General features: G+C 44.4%; 1 protein-coding gene across 1 annotated transcript in view; it reads left to right on the forward strand.

Annotated features, from left to right (window-relative positions):
* The window catches only part of CARMIL1 (capping protein regulator and myosin 1 linker 1), a 390,597-nt gene that overhangs the window by 225,891 nt on the left and 140,589 nt on the right, over positions 1 to 24,117 (forward strand). Inside the window, exon 18 of the mRNA XM_088475876.1 lies at positions 22,796 to 22,877. Coding sequence (XP_088332002.1) covers positions 22,796 to 22,877 — 82 coding nt within the window. The remainder of the gene's footprint in view (positions 1 to 22,795; positions 22,878 to 24,117) is intronic.

Consider the following 24,117-nt stretch of genomic DNA (forward strand, 5'->3'; position numbering starts at 1 on the left):
CATTCATATAGTGGCAATTTATTTCTGAAATATTATCACCTGAAGAGTACAGTGTAATTTATTGAATTTCATGTCATGCCTTAATGTTATCTGTTTAACAGTAATAATATTTGAAACAAAGCACGTAAAATGAATCATCATGGAAAAAAGCATTTGTTTAATCCATTGAAAGTGGTAACTGGGCAATATACTATATATATTTAGGGTTGGTATTATACTGTGTATAGGAGAGCAAGGAGTTAATTGTAATGCTTTTCAAGCACCAGTCTGTCCAATATATATATTGTGAATAGGTAAGATTATAAGGAATGTGAGTGACATGGGATGAAGGGGCAGAAATCCAGAGGCAAATATATAAATAATTTGCTAGTGAACAAATCTCCCGTCCAAATAAAGTTACTGTAAGACCAATGCTTCAGCCTTCGAAAGAGCTTTCACTATCTGTGCTATTATGGACAGGCAATGAGATTTAAAAGCTCTATTTAAAATTGCAACCTCTGCATGTTGGGTACTCCAGTGATCTGGTCATCATATAAATCTGGATGTCACTTTCATAATTATGCCACTAAGTATAATGGATAAAATATCTAAAGCCGACATTAGACTGCACTATGTACTGTATGCAGATGGTACTCGATAAGCAAAACGTAGCTTTTTCAGCCGAAACTTTAGTATATGTCAGTGCAGACAATTCAATAACTTGTTTTAGCAACAGATGAGAAGCTGAAGTGTTCAGTACATTGAGAGTATCTCAAATGCAGCATTTTATACATATACTGCAGAGGATTTCTCTTTCTTTTTATTTGTTTTAAGAAATGCTGACACATATTAAAGCAGAGGATTGGAGCATAATTTTGCACCCTTCCAGGTAAAATGACTGATTATGAAGATTAATGAACAAAATAAATAAATTCAAGCCAAAATACTGTATGACCTAATCGCAGGGCCTGGGCAATTAAATCCTGATTGTACTGTGATGTAACCGCATAGAATATCCAAATTAGAACTAAGGACATTGTGTTATTCAAATCTGAACAGCTTCTTATTCATTAATTTAATTAGTTCATTTTTGAATTAAGTTCAATGACTAATTGCTCACAGGTGCAACTGCAGACTCCAGTCACAGATGTGTATTGATTGACAGCTTCCATTTGTTTTTATATGTTAATTTGGATTCTGTGCACAACAAGCATGGTGTTGTCACCTAGAGCTACACAGCGTCATTTCCAAACCTTACAATCTGCAGAGTCTCAATGCTTCTTCATGTGTGCAAGGGGCCATTTGGAGATGCACCCCAATTCTTGGTCTCACTCTCCTGTAGAACCAATCTGGGTCTAGTTTTGCAGCTTGGCAGATGGGTCTGTAAAATCCCCAAAGTCATTGCAGTAATAATTGTCATATCTAAATTCAGCCTGCTAATACTTTAGGCCACCCACTCAGTTTAGTCTTATTTATATCTTATATTACTTATGAGAGTGAGAAGACATTGGGTCTATAAGTATTATCGTGTGTCACTTTTGTGTGTTTGAAGCTTTTTATAACATTGGTTGCAGTAATAGTGATGTGCTTTTCTGCAATGTGTGTTCCATTATAAGTCTATGGACCCAGTTTCTGGGGCTTCATAGTGGTGACAAATGTAGGCCCATTTGCAGGGAGGAAAAGGATATGTGCTCTACCACACAGTGGCCAGTAAGCCTATAAATGTGCTCTGTCCAACCCTTTCTTTGCTTCATATAAGCCTGTCTTTCCAAAGTCACTTTAGTATAAAAGTAGGTGCACTCATGTGCTTAATCTGTAATTACCAACAACATTCAGCCTCTCTCCACCCTGCTCCTATTGTCATCTAGTGCAAACTTTTGCACCTACCATATACTGCCATCTTGGCCCAAAAATCCATGCGCTTCACAGTAAAATTAAGTGCACTTGCACAAAATAGGCTCTGCTGATGTCTTATGTCTTACTAGTCTCTTTTTTGCCTTTGCAAACTTAGCCAACAACGGCTTCAATTTGCCAAACTCTCCAAATTGTCTGGTGCAAATATTTGTGTCCGTGCAGATGCCGCCATCTTGACCTGAAAATCTGTGTGCTTACCAATAAGGAAAGGTGCACTGCCACAAAAGTGGACATGTAATATAACAAAAGAGCATTTTTATTGCAGGCTTGCACTTTTGTAGTTTATAAATGACCTTTATATTAATACCCCTTTTACACCAAACAAATAACCCGGGTTTTTGCCAGGTCGATCCGGGTTGAAGCTCTGTGTGAACGGCTCCCAAAAAAATAACCCGGGTCGATTTACCGGGCAATCTTACTCGGGTTTAGAGCAGGGTTGAAAACGGGTTGTTCCCGGGTCATGAGGCAGTGTAAACGGGTGCTACCCTGATTATTTGACCCAGCTAGCTCCGAAAGATGCTGATTGGAGCTTCTGGGGCACCGGTAGATGATGTAATTTGTCAGTGCCCTGCAGAGAGAGACGCACATGAAGCCATCGCTTGCCTGCCTAACCTCCTGCACCACAGCAGCCTGGCCAGCAGCCAGACAAGCAGGCAGGCACACAGCCTGCCACAGCCAGAACTGCAGCCTGCACCACAGCCTGACCAGCAGCCACAAATGCAGGCTGATACACAGCCTGCCACAGCCAGAACAGCAACCTGTAGCAATGCTGTAAGCAGTCCCCACCACTCTCTTTTGTTGCCTTTTGTGACCATCTTTGTCAGACCTTAAAACAGACCATTTTTAATGGCTTCTATAGAGAAAAGTAGGGATTACCCGGGTTCAGTGTAAACGGGGCAAACCCACGAATAACCCGGGTCGAGTTGCAGTGTAAACGGGGTCTGAAGCAGAGTTCGACCCGGGATTGACCAGTGTTCAAATTCCAGGGTCGGACCCGGGATTTTGGTGTAAAAGGGGTATTACTAACAAGTTAAATGGCAGGGCTTTCACAGCTCCATTGTGACACCTTTGTGCAGTGCCAACTTTACACAAGGCCTGAGCCGCCTCTCTCCCCACTTGAAAATGGAACTGTAACATTGAGCATTGCATCACCAATCCTGCTGCTTCTTAATTTAGCAGGCAGTATGTGAGGGTAACATCCTCTGCTCCTTATTGGAAGTGTAGTGCTTGGCTGTGACATCATAGCCATGCGCCACATTCCCAGCCTATCACAGATATGCAATTGCAGCTGGTAGTTTTACATGTAAGTAGTTGCTGGCTGACTCTCCTCCATAGCTAATGTTAATTTTATGACCTATAATAGTACCCTAGTTAATGTTATGCCCCATAGTAGTGCCCTATTTTACTTTATGAACCATAGTAGTGCCCTAGCTCACATTATATCACATTGTAGGACTGCCAGTATACATTATGCCACACAGTACCCCCAATTCACATTATGACATATTTTCCCCAGTTCATATTATGTCACTTTATATGAACTCGGGAATAACAGGTGGCCATGTTCAAATTATGCCACACTATAGAGCCTCGAGTTCATATTGTGCCACATTACAGTGCATTCCATAGTGCCACCACTTTATATTGTGCAACAATTGTTATTATGTAGCATTATAATGCCCTCCAGTTCATATTATGCCAGATTACAATTACAATGAGCAGGTCAGATTATGCTACATTATAATGCCCTCCAGTTCATATTATATCAGATTACAATTACAATGAGCAGGGCAGATTATGCTACATTACAGTGCCCTCAAATTCAGATTATGCCAAATTTCAGTGCCCAGTTCAGATTATGCCACATTACAGTCCTTACCATTTTTACATCCACTACACACCTTTCAACAGGGTGGACCCCATTGTTTAGCAGGCAAATCCAGGAAATTGGCATGCAGCTGTATAACCTGGGTCCAGAACCATCTAAGCAATGACACCCCCTGCATCCACTAGAGTTACGCCCATGCACAGGAGAATCCTCCCCGGTGCTGAACAGTGCGTCTTTCTGATGGGACAGTTCCCAAAAAGCAAGAATATCCCACTAAAATGGTGACAGTTGGGGGTGTATGGGCTTAGCTAATAGTAGTACCAGTACTGGCATAATGGCTACTTGTGAAAGAATGTGAAAAAAATTAAGACCTAAGGGGGTCATTCAGACCCACTCGCGAGCGTAAGGATGCTCGCAAGCGGGTCGATGTTCCCCACTGCGCATGCGCACGACGGAGGGAGCTCCGTCGTGCGCATGTGCGAGACCCGGGGAGCGACGGGCTTTCCATCGCTCCGGCTCTCGCACCAAAGGGGGCGTGCTGTCGATGTTGATTGACAGCATGCCCCCTTTGGTGGGCGTGCCGGGGGCGTGCCAGCCAGACGGAGGCGTTCCCATGGGAACGCCTACCGTCTGAAGCCGGCCCCACTGACATCACTAGTGATGTCAGTGGGAGTGATTTTGGCTCTGATAGAGCCAAAATCACTCCAGGGCTTGTGGCAGGGAAACCTTACCGCAGGGTCTCCGTCGCAAGTCCGATGGTCGCGATGGTCAAGACCATCGCGACCATCTTTTTGGCCGCTCGCATATGCTGTGGGTGGTCACCCACAGCTGTACGAGCAGCCAGGAGGCCGCTCCATTTTCATGGAGGAGGGCCCTGATTCAGAGCGAGCGCTCTGGTCAGAGCGTTCAGCTCTGAATCAGGCCCTAAATCCTCAAACTGGGCAATTAGGGGGAGATTTATCAAACCTTCAAAGGAGAACAAGTGGAGGCTTTGTCCATAGCAACCAATCAGATTCTATCATTTATCTAGTACATTATATAACATGATAGCTAAACTCTGATTTCTATAGGCAACATATCCACTTGTCCTCATGAGAGAGCCTGATAAATCTCCTCTATTTGCATACTGCTGCTAACATTTAAATGTAAAACTCTAAATAGCTAAACAGGCCAGGAGCGGTTTAAGAGAGTATGGGGCCAGTGTGCAGACTACTCCTTGCGGCCTCCTCCTCCCTGTAGTGCAGCACACTCTGGCATTGTACCAGAGTCTACTGCACATGTGCAGGTCTCCATTCACAGTACCAGCGACACCATCTACAGTACTGTGCATGCGCATATCTCCAGGAAAATGTCAGCGGTGCGATTTTCCCGGTGGTTTGTACCGCTATTGCAACGCATACTTAGGACTCTGGAGAGGTAAGTATTAAACATGGGTGCAGAGTGGGCGGCACACACCCTGCACCCATTATAGATACGCCAGTGAAATAGGCTAATGTTTACATAGTATATCAGCTTTCATGAGGAAACGGGGTGTCCATACCAGTTGATATTAAATAGAAAATATGCAGCAGTACGAAAAATAAAAAAAATCCAATTTTACAGAAAGTTTTTGCTTTGTTTAAAAAAAACTTTTGTGCAACACCATCTGGTGGTCCACAATGTCACAAACTGATTAGACCAATAATGTACATGAGGGGGGGCCGGACTTTTGTGACCTGGGGGTATATTTACAAAGGTTAGATTTTGTTTTCTGTACGATTTGCCATTCAATTTTGGTTAGATTTTTTTAGAGGGGATTTACTAAAGCCCAAATCGAATGTGAAATCGAACATTAAAATTAATTTAATTCAAAATCGAATTTCTGAAAATCATCGATGTTTTCTCATAGAAGAATAGAGGATTCCTTCATTTACTAACATTCATTTTTGAAACTGAAAGTAAAACTAACTCAAAATCGAACTGCAAATCCCCAAATGAATAGAAGAGCTTCATCCTTTTGATTTGAGAATGAGCAGTTCTATTTGACATAGATACATGTATACACCAGTGAGATGTAAGCATGTATCTTAGTGTAAAGAGCTTGTTAAGTGTTAATTTATTTTTTTTAAATGACGTGGAGTCTCCCCCTAAAAGCACAACCAGCCCTGGACTTTGCATAGCTAGTCCTGGTTGTGTAAATACAGGGGAAAAATTGCGTAGGGTTCCCGTGTACTTAGCGCAACCAGCACCAGGCTTTGAGCCGTCCTGGTTCTGAAATTACAGGAAAAAAAAATGTAGGGTTGCCCTGTAATTTCCATAACCAGCACCGAACCCTTTCTAGAGGGGGGATAATGTCACAGCCAGGGAAAGCCTATCACCGGGTTCCCCGGCCAAAACATTACCCCTGACCGCTAGGCAGCCCAGGCCCACGATCCCTGGGAGTTGGGGATGCCCCCAATAAAGGGATCCCCCTCTCGAGGGCACCCCAGGCCTTGGCTGGTAGCCCGGGGCTATCGCCGGGACCGTGGGTGGTGGGTGCCGGGTTCATATTGTAAAAATAGAAGTGTCAACATTGTCTTTACTAGTAGAACTGCAGGTCCCAGCAAGCCTCCTCCGCATGTTGGTACTTGGAGAACCACAAGCACCAGCATGCAGGGCATTAAGGGCCCACTGGTACCTGTAGTTCACATGTAAAGAAATGTTAAAAGAAAGACAAGACACACACACCGTGACAGAATACGTTTAATACACACCGATACATACTCACCTACAATACCTGGACCAGTTCACTTCTCCATGTAGGCATCCTCGGTCTTCTTAAAATGAAAAAACGGAAAATACTGACTCGCGAACTCAGTACCATCCTCGAAGGATGGATGGGCACCTCCCAAATGACGCAGTATTTCCCTTTGAAGTGCTGTGGCTGAGCGTTCATTGGCTGAGAGAGGTCAGCCCCCGCCTCTCTCAGCCAATGAACGGCTCCCACCATTGAAGTCAATGGTGAGAACCACAGGCTAACCTTTAGTAACCCTGAGGCTCTCACCATTGACTTCAATGTGTGACATTGAAATGTATTTGACACCATGGGGTAAATTTACTAAAGTGAGAGTTTCTAGAAGTGAGTTTTAGAAGAGATGTCCATAGAAACCAATCAGATTCTAGCTATTACCTTCTAGAAGGTGCTAGATAAATGTTAAGTAGAATCTGATTGGTTGCTATGGGCAACATCTCTTCTAAAACGCACTTCTAAAAACTCTCACTTTAGTAAATTTACCCCCATGGGTCAAATAGAACTGCTCATGCTGAAAATGAAAGCATGAAGCAGTTCTATTCATTTTGGCATTCGAAGTTCATTTTGGAGTGGGATTTGGTGTTCGATTTGTACATTAACATGCAAAATCGAACATCAAATCCCTTCTTAAAATGAAACAAGGTCGAATTTGATTTGAAAATAGAATCTTAGTAAATTTGAGATTTGCTAAGGGATTTTGCTGTTCGATTTCAATTAGATCTCAGGAGATTTAAGAGATTCATAAAAATGAATCTCAAATCAAACTGTAGTAAATTTACCCCCTGGGATCTAGATTTCATTCACTTACTTAGCGGTGATCTACCAGTGTCAATGGCCTGATTCATAGGTGGACGCCATGCCGATGTTTGCTCTCACATACATAAATACAGTAGTATTTTACAACAGCTCTCACATACATAAAATACGGTAGTATTATCAGCTCACATACATAAAATACAGTAGTATTATCAGCTCACATACATAAATACAGTAATATTATACAACAGCTCTCACATATATAAAATACAGTAGTATTATACAACCGCTCTCACATCATAAAATACAGTAGTATATTACAACAGCTCTCACATCATAAAATACAGTAGTATTATACAACAGCTCTCGCATCATAAAATACAGTAGTATTATACAACAGCTATCATACATAAAATACAGTAGTATTATACAACAGCTCTCACATCATAAAATACAGTAGTATTATACAACACCTCTCACATAAAATACAGTAGTATTCTAAAACAGCTCTCACATAAAATACAGTAGTATTATACAACAGCTATCATACATAAAATACAGTAGTATTATACAACAGCTCTCACATCATAAAATACAGTAGTATTATACAACAGCTCTCACATCATAAAATACAATAGTATTATACAACAGCTCTCACATACATAAAATACAGTAGTATTATACAACAGCTATCATACATAAAATACAGTAGTATTATACAATAGCTCTCACATACATAAAGTACAGTAGTATTATACAACAGCTATCATACATAAAATACAGTAGTATTATACAACAGCTCTCACATCATAAAATACAGTAGTATTATACAACAGCTCTCGCATCATAAAATACAGTAGTATTATACAACAGCTATCATACATAAAATACAGTAGTATCATACAACAGCTCTCACATCATAAAATACAGTAGTATTATACAACAGCTCTCACATAAAATACAGTAGTATTCTACAACAGCTCTCACATAAAATACAGTAGTATTATACAACAGCTATCATACATAAAATACAGTAGTATTATACAACAGCTATCATACATAAAATACAGTAGTATTATACAACAGCTATCATACATAAAATACAGTAGTATTATACAACAGCTCTCACATCATAAAATACAGTAGTATTAAACAAAAAAGACCAGCACAAAAAATAAAACTTAACTAAAAATACATCCAGTCTTTTTTAGGTGTACAAAGTTGCCACAAATCTGCAATTTCTTACAACCCCTCCATACCATAAACTGTAAATATCTCCACTGCTTAATAATATAAAGGATTTTCTTATTTAAAAATAAATCAGTCAGTCAATCAGTATTGGAGTGTGCAGCGGGGCGCCGGTGCTTAAGGTGGCATGGTAACACAGCAGGAGGAGGCTATGTCCTGGCAACTTCACCCTGCAGCCCCTTTACCCCACATATAACACAATATATATATTAGCTAAAGTACCTGGCGTTGCCCGGGTTTAACTCTTCAAGTTATTAAATCATGATGTTGTCCAAATCCATCCAGTGGAATGCCCAGAACAAGCTCATTGGGTCAAAGTTCTGCCTGGTGCACTCCGCCGTGAGGTCCGACTGGGACCCCAACCACTCCATTAGGCATCCCAGACCAACTGTCACCCCTCTGTGAGGTTTTCATCCAAATCCATGTAGTGGAAGGCCCAGAACAGGGTCCCTGGGTAAATGGTCTGCCCAGCATGCACGAACAGGAGGCCCGACCGGGACCCTAACCTCCCTAAAATCTGGCCAGGATCCAACTGGACCACCTCACATTCATTTCATCCCAGTTGGTGCAGGTGTGTCCGGATGCATAGCCGGATAGACAAATAAACAGACCAATGAAAATTATTTATAAGGATTTCTCGATTTGTCATGTCGCTTTGTGGTCTAATAGCTTACCTTCTCTATACTAAATAACTATGTAAGGTTTGGCAGCTTTACCTCGAGAGCTGTGGAAGATATTCGCCAACAAACAAACTTCAGCTTTATTATATATATATATGGAAAACGGGGTGGAAAGGACAAGCGCCCAATAGTGTGATAAATTAAAGATAAATGTGCCCGTGCTGAAATAATAATGTGCGTACCAAGAGAAAATTCTTTAAGGCTGATCAGATAAGCCTTAAAGAATTTTCTCTTGGTACGCACATTATTATTTCAGCACGGGCACATTTATCTTTAATTTATCACACTATTGGGCGCTTGTCCTTTCCACCCCGTTTTCCAGATTACAATCCGTCTGATTGCCATACAGACACACGGAAGGGACTGCTGCTTCCTCTCACTTGAAGGATTAAAGTGTTTGATTGGTCATCTATACGTATGACATTTGCACTATAAGACACATTCAGGACAGTACACCGTGCGCGATCCGAAAACCATCATCTCCATATATATATATATTAGGGGTGTGCACCGGACACTTTTCGTGTTTTGTGTTTTGGTTTTGGATCTGGATCTTTCTTCGTGTTTTGGATCTGGATTGGTTTTGCCAAAACCACCCTTCCGTGTTTTGGGTTCTGGGTTTTGTGTTTTGGATCTGGATTTTTTCTTAAAAAATAAAAAAAACCCGCTAAAATCACATAAATGGGCCTTTTTTTGTTCCTACGCTATTAATAACCCCAATAACATTAATTTCCACTCATTTCCACTCTATTCTGAACACCTCACACCTCACAATATTGTTTTTAGGCCAAAAGGTTGTACCGAGGAAGCTGGATGACTATGCTAAGCGACACAAGGGGGCGGCACAAACACGTGGCCCATCTAGGAGTGGCACTGCAGTGGCAGACAGGAAGCCAATCAGCGTTATGGTGCCCATTTGCATGTAGCACGAACCCGGGAGATCCGTGCTACATGCATCTGTGTGATTGGCACAGAGCAATGACAGGTCCGTGAGACCCGTCTGTGCTGCTGTGGTAAAAAAAAAAAAAAAAAACCTGTGTAAAAAAAGAAAAAAATGGCGTGCACCCCCCCAAAAAAGAGCAACCAGCCCCGGGCATTAGTAACCCAGTGCTGGGTGTGCTTAAATACAGGGGACAAACGACGTAGGGGTCCCCTGTACTTAAGCACAACCAGCACCGGGCTAGTCAGAACCAGCGCTGGTTGCCAAAATACGGGGGACAAACGACGTAGGGGTCCCCTGTATTCTGCGCAACCAGCTCTGGGCTCTGATCCGGTCCTGGTTCTGGAAATATAGGGGACAAAAAATGAGTAGGGTTCCCCTGTATGTTCCAGAACCAGCACTGGACTTTTTCTAGCGGGGGGCTGATGCCACAGCCAGGGGAGCCCTTTCACCGGGCCCCCCAGCCGCAGCATCAACCCTGACCGCTAGTCAGCCCAGGCCGGGGATCCCTGGAGAGCTGGGGACCCCCCCAATAAAGGGGTCACCCTCTCCAGGGCACCCCAGGCTGATAGCCCGGGGCTATCCCCGCCACCCCTGGTGGCGGTGGGTGGCGGGTTGATTGTGTGGTGTGGTGTAAATAAAGAATATCAAACATTGTCTTTACAAGTAGAACTGCAAGTCCCATCTAGCCTGCCCCGCATGCTGGTACTTGGAGAACCACAAGTACCAGCATGCAGGGCATTAAGGGCCCACTAGTACCTGTAGTTCACCTGTAAAAAAAATGTTTAAAAAAACACAGGACACACACACCGTGACAGTATAAGTTTATTAAACATACATACACACACACACATGTACACATACTCACCTATGTAACCTGTAGCATCGGTCCACTTGTCCGGTAAAGTATCCCTAGGGGACCTGTGAAAAAAAACATACTCACCATCTCCTATGCGAGGTTCTGTCCTCTTCGTTCCAAAGTAGGCATCCCCGGACTTGGCAAAAAAAAAAAACGAAAACGCGATCCACGAACTTAGTACCGTTCTATAGAACGGTACTTCCCGAATGAGAGCTTAGCGGCGGGGTATCACCATGGAAACCCCGCTGCTAAGCGTTCATTGGCTGAGAGAGGTCATCTCCCGTCTCTCAGCCAATGAACGGCTCCCTCCATTGTAGTCAATGGTGGGAACCGCAGGGTAAACTTTAATAACCTTGCGGCTCCCAGCATTGACTACAATGGAGGGAGCCGTTCATTGGCTGAGAGAGACGGGAGATGGCCTCTCTCAGCCAATGAACGCTTAGCAGCGGGGTTTCCATGGTGATACCCCGCCGCTAAGCTCTCATTCGGGAAGTACCGTTCTATAGAACGGTACTAAGTTCGTGGATCGCGTTTTCGTTTTTTTTTTTTTGCCAAGTCCGGGGATGCCTACTTTGGAACGAAGAGGACAGAACCTCGCATAGGAGATGGTGAGTATGTTTTTTTTCACAGGTCCCCTATGGATACTTTACCGGACAAGTGGACCGATGCTACAGGTTACATAGGTGAGTATGTGTACATGTGTGTGTGTGTGTATGTATGTTTAATAAACTTATACTGTCACGGTGTGTGTGTCCTGTGTTTTTTTTAAACATTTTTTTACAGGTGAACTACAGGTACTAGTGGGCCCTTAATGCCCTGCATGCTGGTACTTGTGGTTCTCCAAGTACCAGCATGCGGGGCAGGCTTGCTGGGACTTGCAGTTCTACTTGTAAAGACAATGTTTGATATTCTTTATTTACACCACACCACACAATCAACCCGCCACCCACCGCCACCAGGGGTGGCGGGGATAGCCCCGGGCTATCAGCCTGGGCCTGGGGTGCCCTGGAGAGGGTGACCCCTTTATTGGGGGGGTCCCCAGCTCTCCAGGGATCCCCGGCCTGGGCTGACTAGCGGTCAGGGCTGATGCTGCGGCTGGGGGGCCCGGTGAAAGGGCTCCCCTGGCTGTGGCATCAGCCCCCCGCTAGAAAAAGTCCAGTGCTGGTTCTGGAACATACAGGGGAACCCTACTCATTTTTTTCCCCTGTATTTCCAGAACCAGGACCGGATCAGAGCCCAGAGCTGGTTGCGCAGAATACGGGGGACCCCTACGTCGTTTGTCCCCCGTATTTTGGCAACCAGCTCTGGTTCTGACTAGCCCGGTGCTGGTTGTGTTTAAGTACAGGGGACCCCTATGTCGTTTGTCCCCTGTATTTAAGCACACCCAGCACTGGGTCACTAATGCCCGGGGCTGGTTGCTCTTTTTTTGGGGGGGAGGACGCCATTTTTTTCTCTTTTTACACAGGTTTTTTTTTTTTTATTTACCACAGCAGCACAGACGGGTCTCACGGACCCGTTAGTGCTCTGTGTCAATGACACAGATGCAAGTAGCACGGATCTCCTGGTCCGTGCGTGCATCTGTGTCATTGAAATACACAGCAGCACAGACGGGTCTCACTGACCCATCTGTGCTCTGTGTCACTGTCAATCACACAGATGCATGTAGCACGGATCTCACGAGTCCGTGCTACATGCAAATGAGCACCATAATGCTGATTGGCTGAGAGCCGTGACAGACGGCTCTGTCAGCCAATCAGCACTTTGCCCATTAAAGGCAAAGGCATTTTTTTTTAAATGGCCGCTCGAGGCAAAACCTCGAGATCCGACAGCAGATCTCGAGGTTTTGCCTCGGGAGAGGGATCCGGGGCAGACAGGGAGATCCGAGCTTGGGCTCGGATCGCCCCGGATCCCCGAAGTTCGGGTGGGTTCGGTTCTCAGGGAACCGAACCCGCTCATCCCTAATATATATATATATATATATATATATATATATATATATATTATAGACACACACTATGGACAAAAGTATTCTGACGCCTGACCATTTACACCAACAGGGACTGTTATGACATTGTATTCAAATACAATGTTTAATATGGGGTTAGCCCCCATTTTGCAGCTATAACAGCTTCTCTTGGAAGGCTTTCAACAAGATTTTTGGAGTGTTTCTGTGGGAATTTGTGGCTATTCACTCTGTAGAGCATTTATGAGGTCAGGTACTGATGTTGGACGAGAAGGCCTGGTGCGCAATCTCCGTTCCAGTTTATCCCAAAGGTGCTCGATGGGGTTAAGGTCAGGGCCCTGTGCGGGCTAGTCCTTGCTTTGTGCACTAGGGCCTTCCCCAAACTGTTGCCACAAAGTTGGAAGCATAGCATTGTCCAAAATGTCTTAATATGCTGAAGCATCAAGATTGCCCTTCACTGGAGATAAGGGGCTTAGCCCAAACCCTGAAAAATAGCCCCATACCATTATCCCTCCTCCACCAATCGTCACAGTTGGCACACTGCAGTCAGGCAGTTAATGTTCTCATTAACCCAGTCTCGCCCATTTGACTGCCAAACAGAGAAGTGTGATTAGTTGCTACACAGAACATGTTTACACAGTCCAGTATCGGTGTGCTTTACTCCACTCCACTCTGCATTGGACTTTGTGATGTGAGACTTGCATGCAGCTGCTCGGCCATGAAAGCCCATTCCATTAAGCTCCCGCCGCACAGTTTTTGTGCCTACATTAATGCCAATGGAAGTTTAGAACTTTTCAGCTATGGAATCAGCAGAGCGTTGGCGACTTTTACGCACCATGCGCCTTAGCAGTCGTTGACCCTCTGTGATTTTACGTGGTCTTCCGCTTCGTGGCTGAGTTGCTGCTGTTCCTTAATGGTTCCACTTTCTAATAATATCACTTACAGTTGAACGTGGAATATCTAGCAGGGATGAAATTTTTCACAACCCGTCTTATTGCAAAGGTGGCATTCTTTCACAGTACCACACTTGACGTCACTGAGCTTTTCAGAACGACCCCTGTTGCATCACAAATGATTGCAAATAGAGACTGCATGTCTAGGTGCTTGATTTTATACACCTGTGGCACCTTGTCTGATTGAAACACCTCATTTCAATAATTAACGAGTGTGGCCAAATACTTTTGTCCATATAGTGTGTGGGTGTGTTTTATATTATAATATATATATATATATATATATATATATATATACAGTGCCTTGCACACCCTTGCCTTTTTATCTTTTTTGTTACATTACAAACCTGTAATTTATTTATTTTTTTAATCTGAATTTTATGTGATGGATCTGCACAAAATAGTCTCATTTGGTGAAGTGAAATGAGAAAAATATATATAAAAAAGAATCTTTATAAATAAAATTCTGAAAATTGGCATGTGCATATGTAATCAGCCCCTTTGCTATGAAGCCCCTCAAAAGTTCTGTTGCAACCAATTACCTTCAGAAATCACATAATTAGTGAAATGAAGTCCACCTGTGCGAAATTTAAGTGTCACATGGTCTGTCAGTATAAACACACCTTTTCTGAAAGGCCCCAGAGGCTGCAACACCACTAAGCAAGAGGCATCACACCATGAAGACCAAGGAGCTCTCCAAACAAGTCAGGGACAAAGTTGTTGAGAAGTACAATTCTGGGTTGGGTTATAAAAAAAATATCCAAATCTTTGATGATCCCCCGGAGCACCATCAAATCCATCATCATCAAATGGAAAGAACATGGTACCACAAAAATCTGCCAAGAGAAGGCCACCCACCAAAATTCACAGACTGGGCAAGGACGGAATTAATCAGAGAGGCAGCACAGAGACCAAAGGTAACCCTGAAGGAGCTGCAGCGTTCCACAGCAGAGACTGGTGTATCTGTGCATGTGACCACAATAAGCCGTACACTCCATAGAGCTGGGCTTTATGGAAGAGTGGCCAGAAAAAACCCATTACTTAGTGCTGAAAATAAGAAGACACGATTTGAGTTTGCCAATAGGCATGTGGGCGACTCCCCAAATGTATGGAGGAAGGTGCTTTGGTCAGATGAGAATAAAAATTTACTTTTCGACCACCAAGGAAACCGCTATGTCTGGCACAAACCCAACACATCCCATCACCCCAAGAACACCATCCCCACAGTGAAACATGGTGGTGGCAGCATCATGCTGTGGGGATATTTTTCAGCAGCAGGGACTGGGAAACTAATTTGAGTCGAAGGAAAGATGGATGGTGCTAAATACAGGGATATTCTTGAGCAAAACCTGTCTCAGTCTGTCTGTGATTTGAGACTGGGACGGAGGTTCACCTTCCAGCAGGACAATGACCCGAAGCATACTGCTAAAGCAACACTTGAGTGGTTTAAGGGGAAACATTTAAATGTGTTGGAATGGCCTAGTCAAAGCCCAGATCTCAATCCAATTGAGAATCTATGGTCAGACTATAAGATTGCTGTTCACAAGCGGAAACCATCCAACATGAAGGAGCTGGAGCAGTTTTGCCTTGAGGAATGGGCAAAAATCCCAGGGGCAAGATGTGGCAAGCTCATAGAAACTTATCCAAAGCGACTTGCAGCTGTAATTGCCGCAGAAGGTGGCTCGACAAAGTACTGACTTTAGGGGGGTGAATAGTTATGCACGCTGAAGTTTTCTATTATGTTGTCCTAAATGTTGTTTGATTTACAATATTAAAAAAAACACAACTTCACAGTTGTAGGCATGTTCTGTGAATGAAATGATGCACACCTTCAAAGAATCCAATTTAATTTGTTCCAAGTTGTGAGGCAACAAAACACATGAAAAATGCAAAGGAGGGTGAATACTTTTGCATATATATTTTTAGAGATGTGCGCCGACCCCCGTGTTTTGAATCTGGATCTCCCCGGGTTTTGGATCTGTATTGGTTTTGCCAAAACCTCACCTCCGTGTTTTGTTTTCGGGTTTTGGATCTGGATTTTTTTCTTTAAAAATCATAAAAACAGCTAAAATCACATAAAATGGGCCTGTTTTTGTTCCTACATTATTATTAACCTCAATAACATTTATTTCCAGTCATTTCCAATCAATTTTGACCACCTCACAATATAATTTTTTTCATCTAGTAAAGGCCAAAAGGTTTCATCCAGCTAGCTGGCTCACTAAGCTAAGCGACACAGCAGGCGGCACTAATATGCGGCAGTTCAGCTTCCAAGTTCCAACAAGGATACAGTGTGTTGTACAGTGTGGGTTGGATACACCAATAGTGCACTTACTGTGACAGAAGTGTTGGCAGTGCGGTGTGCTGGCAGTGTCCTCAATGCGAGAGTGCCAGTGGTGTCCTCAATGTGGAAGTGCCATCAGTGTTGGCAGAGTGGGGGCCCTGGCAGTGTCGGCAGAGCGGGGGTGCCAGCTGTGTCCTCAGTGCAGGAGTGCTGACAGTGTCGACTGTGCAGGGATGCCCTCGGTGTGGGAGTAGCGACAGTGCGGGGTTGTTGACGGAGTCCTCAATACGTGGGGCAGTAGTGCGGGGGTGCTGGCAGTGTCCTTAGTGCAGGGTGCCGGTGGTGTTGGCAGAGCAGGGGTGCCAGCAGTGTCCTCAGTGCGTGTGTGCTGACAGTGTTGGCAGTGCAGGGGTGCCGGTGGTGTCCTCAGTGTGGGAGTGGCGGCAGTGTGGGGTCGCTGACTGTGTCCTCAGTACGTGGGGTTGTAGTGCTGGGGTGCCGTCAGTGTCCTTAGTACAGGGTGCCGGTGGTGTCGGCAAAGCAGGGGTGCCAGCAGTGTCCTCGGTGCATGTGTGCTGACAGTGTCGGCAGTGCAAGGGTGCTGGTGGTGTCCCCAGTGTGGGAGTGCCGGCAATGTTGGCAGTTTGGGGTCGCTGACGGTGTCCTCAGTACATGGGGCAGCAGTGCAGGGGTGCCGGCAGTGTCCTCATTGCAGGGTGTCGGCAGAGCAGGGGTGCCAGCGGTGTCCTCAGTGTGGGGGTCCTGATGGTGCAGCAGTGCATGGCTGCTGAGGGTGTCGGCAGCAGGGGATGCTGCCAGTGGGGGTCGGCAGCGGGGGGTGCCGGCGGTGTCAGGCAGCGGGGGATGGGTGAGCGGCATATTATTTCCTTCCTGTGCCCATATTCAATGGGCTTAACGCTGATTGGCTGAGAGCCATGACAGATGGCTCTCTCAGCCAATCAGCGTTAAGCCCGCTCAATACAAAACCTTGCGATCCGACAGAGGGATCGCAAGGTTTTGCCTCGGGAGAGGGTACCGGGACAGGCAGGGAAATCCGAGATCACTACGGATCCCCGAAAATTCCGGTGGGTTCAGTTCTCTGAGAACCGAACCCGCTCATCTCTAGTTTTGTGTTTTGGATCTGTATTTTTTTGGGAAAAAGCATAAAAACAGCTAAAATCACAGAATTCGTTTTGTTTTTTTTTCTTTGCTCCTACGCTATTAATAACCTCAATAACATTCATTTCCACTCATTTCTAGTCTATTCTGAACACCTCACAATATTGTTTCTAAGCCAAAAGGTTGCAACGAGGTAGCTGGATGACTAAGCGACACAAGTGGGCTTCACAAACATGTGGCCCATCTAGGAGTGGCACTGCAGTGGCAGACAGGAAGCCAATCAGCATTATGGTGCCCATTTGCATGTAGCACTGACCTGGGAGATCCGTGCTACATGCATCTGTGTGATTGACACAGACCTCGGACGGGCCAGTGAGACCCGTCTGTGCTGCTGTGTATTTCAATTACACAGATGCACGCATGGACCAGGAGATCCGTGCTACTTGCATCTGTGTCATTGACACAGAGCACTGACTGGTCCATGAGATCTGTCTGTGCTGCCGCGGTAAAAACCAAAATAAAACCAGTGTAAAAAAATAAATAAATGGCGTGCCCCCCAAAAGAGCAACCAGCCCCGGGCTTTAGTGACCCATTGCTGGGTGTGCTTAAATACAGGGGACAAACGACGTAGGAGTCCCCCATACTTAAACACAACCAGCACCGGGCTAGTCAGAACCAGCCCTGGTTGCCAAAATACGGGGGCCAAATGACGTAGGGGTCCCCCGTATTCTGTGCAACCAGCACTGGGCTCTGATCTGGTTCTGGGAACCCTACTCATTTTTTCCCCTGTATTCCAGAACCAGGACCGGATCAAAGCCCAGTGCTGGTTGCGCAGAATACGGGGGACCCATACATTGTTTGTCCCCTGTATTTTGGCAACCAGGGCTGGTACTGACTAGCCTCCCGCTGGTTGTGCCAAAAGGGGAGAGCGCTCGGCAGCAGATTACATATAGGAAGCTACTGTAGCGCAAATTGCTGAAATAATTGATGCTGGTTATGATAAAAAAAAAGGTGTCAGACCACACAGTGCATTGCAGCTTGCTGCATAGCCGCCGATCAGTCCGAGTGCACACGCTGACCCCTGTCCACCGCCAAAAGCTCCTACAATGGGCATGTGAGCATTAGGTGTGTGCGTTGTTTACCTGGGGAAGAGATGGCCCCACTAGGATGCATTATGAGAGGAAGGCAAGCCGGCTGAAGCAGTGTGACGCTCTGGGCAATGTTCTTCCAGGAAACCTTGGGTCATACTTGCCTACCCTCCCGCTTTCTGTGGGAGCCTCCCGCTTTCAGGTGGGAGCTCCCGCTACCCCGCAATATAAAGGGAATCCCCCGCTTTCTTCACTGCCCTGTCAGAAATCTGGACTGCGCATGCGCGACTCAGTCCGGATGTGACAGGCGCGGGGGATCTGAGACTGCATGACATGCTTGTGTGGACGTCATGCTTACTATAAGCCAACCACCGCGGTGTTGGGAGTGAGTAGCGGTGGTCGGCCGCCTAACCCAGCCCGATCTCAGTGTGCGCGGCAGTGTTGTGCAGTGGCAGCGCAACCTTTACAGCCACAGTGCCCTTCCTCTCCACAATCATTGCGGCGAGACACGCTTCCTCCTCCGGCGGCAGCCAGTGCCACGAGAACAGAGTCATCATGTGTACCAGGTAAGTAACTGGAGACTGCACACTGGCCTGGGGAGGGGACACAGCATCCAGAAAACACTGATATTATGTGGTATTATTATTATATAGGGGGAGGGGACTGTACAGTGATATGAGGGGAAATAACACAGCTCCCAGCACACATTATGTGGTATTATTATATAGGAGAGGCGACTGTACAGTGATATATGATGGGGAATAACACAGCTCCCAGCACACACTGATATGTGGTATTATTATATAGAAGAGGGGACTGTCCAGTGATATATGATGGGGAATAGCACAGCTCCCAGCACACATTATGTGGTATTATTATATAGGGGGAGGGGACTGTACAGTGATATATGATGGGGAATAGCACAGCTCGCAGCACACATTATGTGGTATTATTATATAGGGGGAGGGGACTGTACAGTGATATATGATGGGGAATAGCACAGCTCCCAGCACACATTATGTGGTATTATTATATAGGGGGAGGGGACTGTACAGTGATATATGATGGGGAATAGCACAGCTCCCAGCACACATTATGTGGTATTATTATATAGGGGGAGGGGACTGTACAGTGATATATGATGGGGAATAGCACAGCTCCCAGCACACATTATGTGGTATTATTATATAGGGGGAGGGGACTGTACAATGATATGAGGGGGAATAGCACAGCTCCCAGCACACACTATTGTGGTATTATATAGAGGAGAGGGGACTGTTTAATGATATAGGACACATCATGCACTGCTGCAACAGCATTGAGACACCAGCCAACACACAGCAACTGGACAGCCATTACTCTTGCCCGCAATCCCCAGCACCTGCATTTTGCAGTATACAACCCTGATCTCCCTTTATTGCTGGTGTCTCTCCCCTGAGTAGAAATAGGTATGGTAGTCTATAGATCCCTTTCAGTAGATCCCTTTCAGTAGATGTACCTGGAGGTGACATAGAGTGGGGGCGGAAGTGCGGTTCCATGCCCATAAAGGACACCAAAAGTAGAAATTTGTCTGCTCGCCACGCTTCACTCGTCACAGGTTTATATTTCCCCTCCATGTGCACATGGATAGTAACTAATGACGTTGGACAGTGAGCGATGACGACAGAGTACATCTACTGAAGGGGATCTATCCACTACCAAATGGATATGCAGATAGGTATAGCTAGACACACCCTTTGGGCGGAGCAAGGCACACCTCCCTCAAAGACACATATTACAACCGACTATAATCTCCCTGAAACTAATTTTCAAAAGTAGGCAAGTATGCCTTGGGTCCTGGCATTCATGTAGATGTTATTTTGACACATACAACCTACCTAAACATTGTCATAGACCAAATACATGGCAATGGTATTCCCTGATGGTAGTGACCTTTTTCAGCAGGATAACGCGCCCTGCCACACTCAATAGTTGTTCAGGAATGGTTTAAGGAACATGATGAAGAGTTTAAGGTGCTGACTTTGGGCCTGATTCAGAGCCGCTTGTAAGCGGCCGCTCGTTCGCTCCGAGCGATGTTTGCCCAACTGCGCGAACCAGTCAGTGCGGTCGAAATTCATGTGCTCGCAAAATAGCGAATGCCTGATAATTTCAGTGACAGAAAGAGGCGTATGTGGGTGGTAACGGGGGAAGGTGCTTCAAAACGGGGAGTGGAGATCCGAACGCAGGCGTGGTTAAAGGTCAAAACGGGCGTTTTATGGGTGTGCATAATTAAAACAGCAGCGTCATTGACCACGTCACTGGGTTATTTTATAGTCAGAACTGCTCGCAAAATTGTGGTAGGAAAAACCAACCCCAAGAATAGCGAGCAGTTCATACCCTGGTCGATGTACTCGATTAATCTAATAAATAGCGGACATGACGTAGGATGCGAGCGGCCAGGGGGCGTGTTTTTTCAAAAAACGACCGCAAGTTTGGTTCGCTTGTTCAGACCTAGAGGCGTGAACAGACCGCAAAGAGCGAACGATTGATTTGAATAGCCACCCCTATTTTCTGAACGACCGTCCACAGATAGCGTCCGGCTCTGAATCAGGCCCTTTGCCTCCAAATTCTCGGTGGGATTTGCTTGAAAAACAGGTCAGAGTCATGGAGGCCCCATCTTGCAACTTTAAAGGATCGGCTGCTAACGTCTTAGTGCCAGATACCACAGGACACCTTCAGAGGTCTTGTGGAGCCCATGCCTCACATTCTCCTTGCTCCCCCTGTAGCAGCATATTCTCCCCTCTCCCCCTGTAGCAGCATATTCACCTCTCTCCCCCTGTAGCAGCACATTCTCTTTTCTCCCCATGTAGCAGCACATTCTCCTCTATTCCCCTATAGCAGCACCTTCTCCTCTCTCCTCCTGTAGCAGCACATTTTTCCCCCTCCCTCCTGTAGCAGCACATTTGTTCCTCATCTAACCTCTCCTCCCTCCCAATAGCAACACATTCCTCTGCAAATTACTTACCTGTCCTTCCAGGAAGTGAGACTTGGTTTTTCCCTGGAGACTAAGCTCTGTAGCTGAACAGGGACAAATCTGTCAGTGTGCCAGTAAATCAGATTGAAGCTCATTCCTTCCGCATACCTGTAGCAGAAAGTTTATAAAGTTAGCAGATTGCGATATTTTAAATTTTTTTCTATGTAAATCTTTTGTGTTCTTATCTCTCTCTGCTTTTCCTGTTATGCTTCCAAGCTTGGTCACTGTGTAAGTATCTTTTCTGTCTTCTCTATCTTATCAATGCTATGCATTACTATGTATTTTACTAGCACCTCTTATGCGTATAGGTCGTTGTGTCTGTCTGTTTGCTCCAAGCAGGCGTAAAACTACTGAACCTATTTTCATAAAGTGCAAACTCCTAGAAATAACCTGCACCTTGTTTCATCTCGATCCGTCAACTTAAAGCTGAGCAATAACAAAAACAATATTTCTTGACATCATCAATACAAAAGATAGGTGTAGCACCATGCACACAGCCACTAAGCATTTGAATATGATAGGTTACATAGCAGTCTGTGCACAGGGCACAGAGTGACATTGGTGGGTGAAGGTACTGCTCCACCACCCTGTATAGCGCTGCTGGTCACATCGGCCACTCCCGCGACAGGGCCCATATACAAAGCAACGCATCTAGAACACCTCAAATAAAAAAAACAATGTTAGCAGAAGCAATTTCATCGTGGGCGAAGCCCAAGGCAACAGCTAGTTTCGGCGTGACAGTACCGATTTGAGGGGATGGTTACGCTCTACTGTTATCTGGATATGCGTCTTGATGCACAGGTAGTGGGGGCTTGGGAGGTGTTTTTCCGCAATTAACTTTTTTTCTAAAAACATAGATCACGGGAGTGGCCATGTCCTCTATGACCCAATTACACCCCCAATGTGCTACATCCATGCTTCAGTTTTGTATGCTCTTGTAGTATCAGTTTATGCTGCCAATGTGGCATCACTTACCAAGGCCTGGCTTTCTGAGTCTGACATTCAAATTCTTTCTTTATGAAGCTGATCATCGTTTATTATAGTTACCACTGCATGGAAATTCTCAGTAGTACATGATTTATAGAGCATCTCATGTAGGAGCTGGCCACTTTGCCTTTGGTTATGTAAAAATCCTTGTTTTATGTAGTATGTTATGAACTTGTGTTAAATTAATGGACTGTAATATACATCTGGTGTAATGCACGATATTTATTTCATTGTTTCAATAAAACACAACACTGTTATATTTTTGTTATCTGCGTATTAATCGCAACACATTTTCCAGCTCTTCTTCTTCTTCTTCTTTAGATTTGTTTATCTCTTGCACAGTGTGTCACATACATTGAATACACCATAGTACTGTACTGTCTGAGCATTTGTTTTCTTGTCCTTTATGCTTAGTTAAGATCAGGTGGAGCTCAAGTGCTAGAAGGCTGCATAGCCGAGATTCATAATATCACAAGCCTGGATATCTCTGATAATGGTGAGTGTTATTGTGCGCATTGCATTCAAGTAGCCTAGAATGTCGTGACTGGCTATCACATCAGTTGCTATAATATGACTGCACATGTCAAATAACATAACACTGGCTCACTTCAGCGGCTGTGAGTTGTCATTGTGAATCTTGTGTCAGATTGTGATGGTCTTTCAGGTATTCTAAAAATTTGGATTCTGTTTTTCATATGTTTTAAGAATTAAAAGACTCATAAATTCAGAATGATTATAACTTGTCAGTGAGTGTTCCCTGATTTAAAATGACAAATCGTAAATATATATAATTTGATGGTAATGACTGTAAAAAGAAAGTACTACTTATTTTGAACAATGTGTTTTGTAGTTTAATGGTCTGTGATTAATTATTCAAGTAGGATAGTATCATAAAGTTGTATTTTTGTAATCAATCTATTGCATAAAGACAATACTGCCATGAGGCAAGGCTAGTATCTACTTTCGGGTAACAGAATCTACGGAGTTGCAGAAGGAAACATGTATTTAGATATTTATTTTTTTACTGCCCATATAATTCTTCCCCTCCATTGGTTGTGCTGTGGGTGGCAAATGACATGCATGCCTTAGGCAGTCAATGGATCAGAAAACACTTTGTGTATCTATAACTAATGTATTATTATTATTATTATTATTATATTTTAAATGCAACATGATTCATATGGTTTGATAAAAATGGGTGTGGCACGAAAAGTTGACATTCAGAATGTTGACACCAGAATGTCAACTGGTTAGGAATGTGTACATGGACTTTATCACGACAACCTATATGTTGACATGGTTAAATTGTTGACATGTGCATAATGTTGACATTTAACATGTCAACATACAGTTTTTTTTATTACTTTAGCTTAACCCTAAACCTCACACTAACCCTAAACCTAATTCCTTAAACCTCACACTAAAGCTGCATACACACACAACGATTTTTTGAATGATTATCATTAAACAATATCGTTTAACGATAATCGTTTGAAGAAATCGTTCACTTTTTGAGTCAATTGATGAACGATTATCGTTCATGCGCGTTCACGTTTGTAGTTTGTAGTTCAGTCAGACTTGTCAACTCAACGATTTTCATTAAGTTGATATGCAAAAATTGTTTGTAGTTCAAAAATAGTTTAATGAGAAAATAACATCACAATTTGAAATGAATACAGTACTGTGCAAAAGTTTTAGGCAGGTGTGGAAAAATGCTACAAACTAAGAATGCTTTA

The sequence above is a fragment of the Taudactylus pleione genome, unplaced genomic scaffold (genome assembly GCF_031769625.1).
Source record: "Taudactylus pleione unplaced genomic scaffold, aTauple2 ptg000179l, whole genome shotgun sequence".
In the NCBI taxonomy this organism is placed as follows: Eukaryota; Metazoa; Chordata; class Amphibia; order Anura; family Myobatrachidae; genus Taudactylus; species Taudactylus pleione.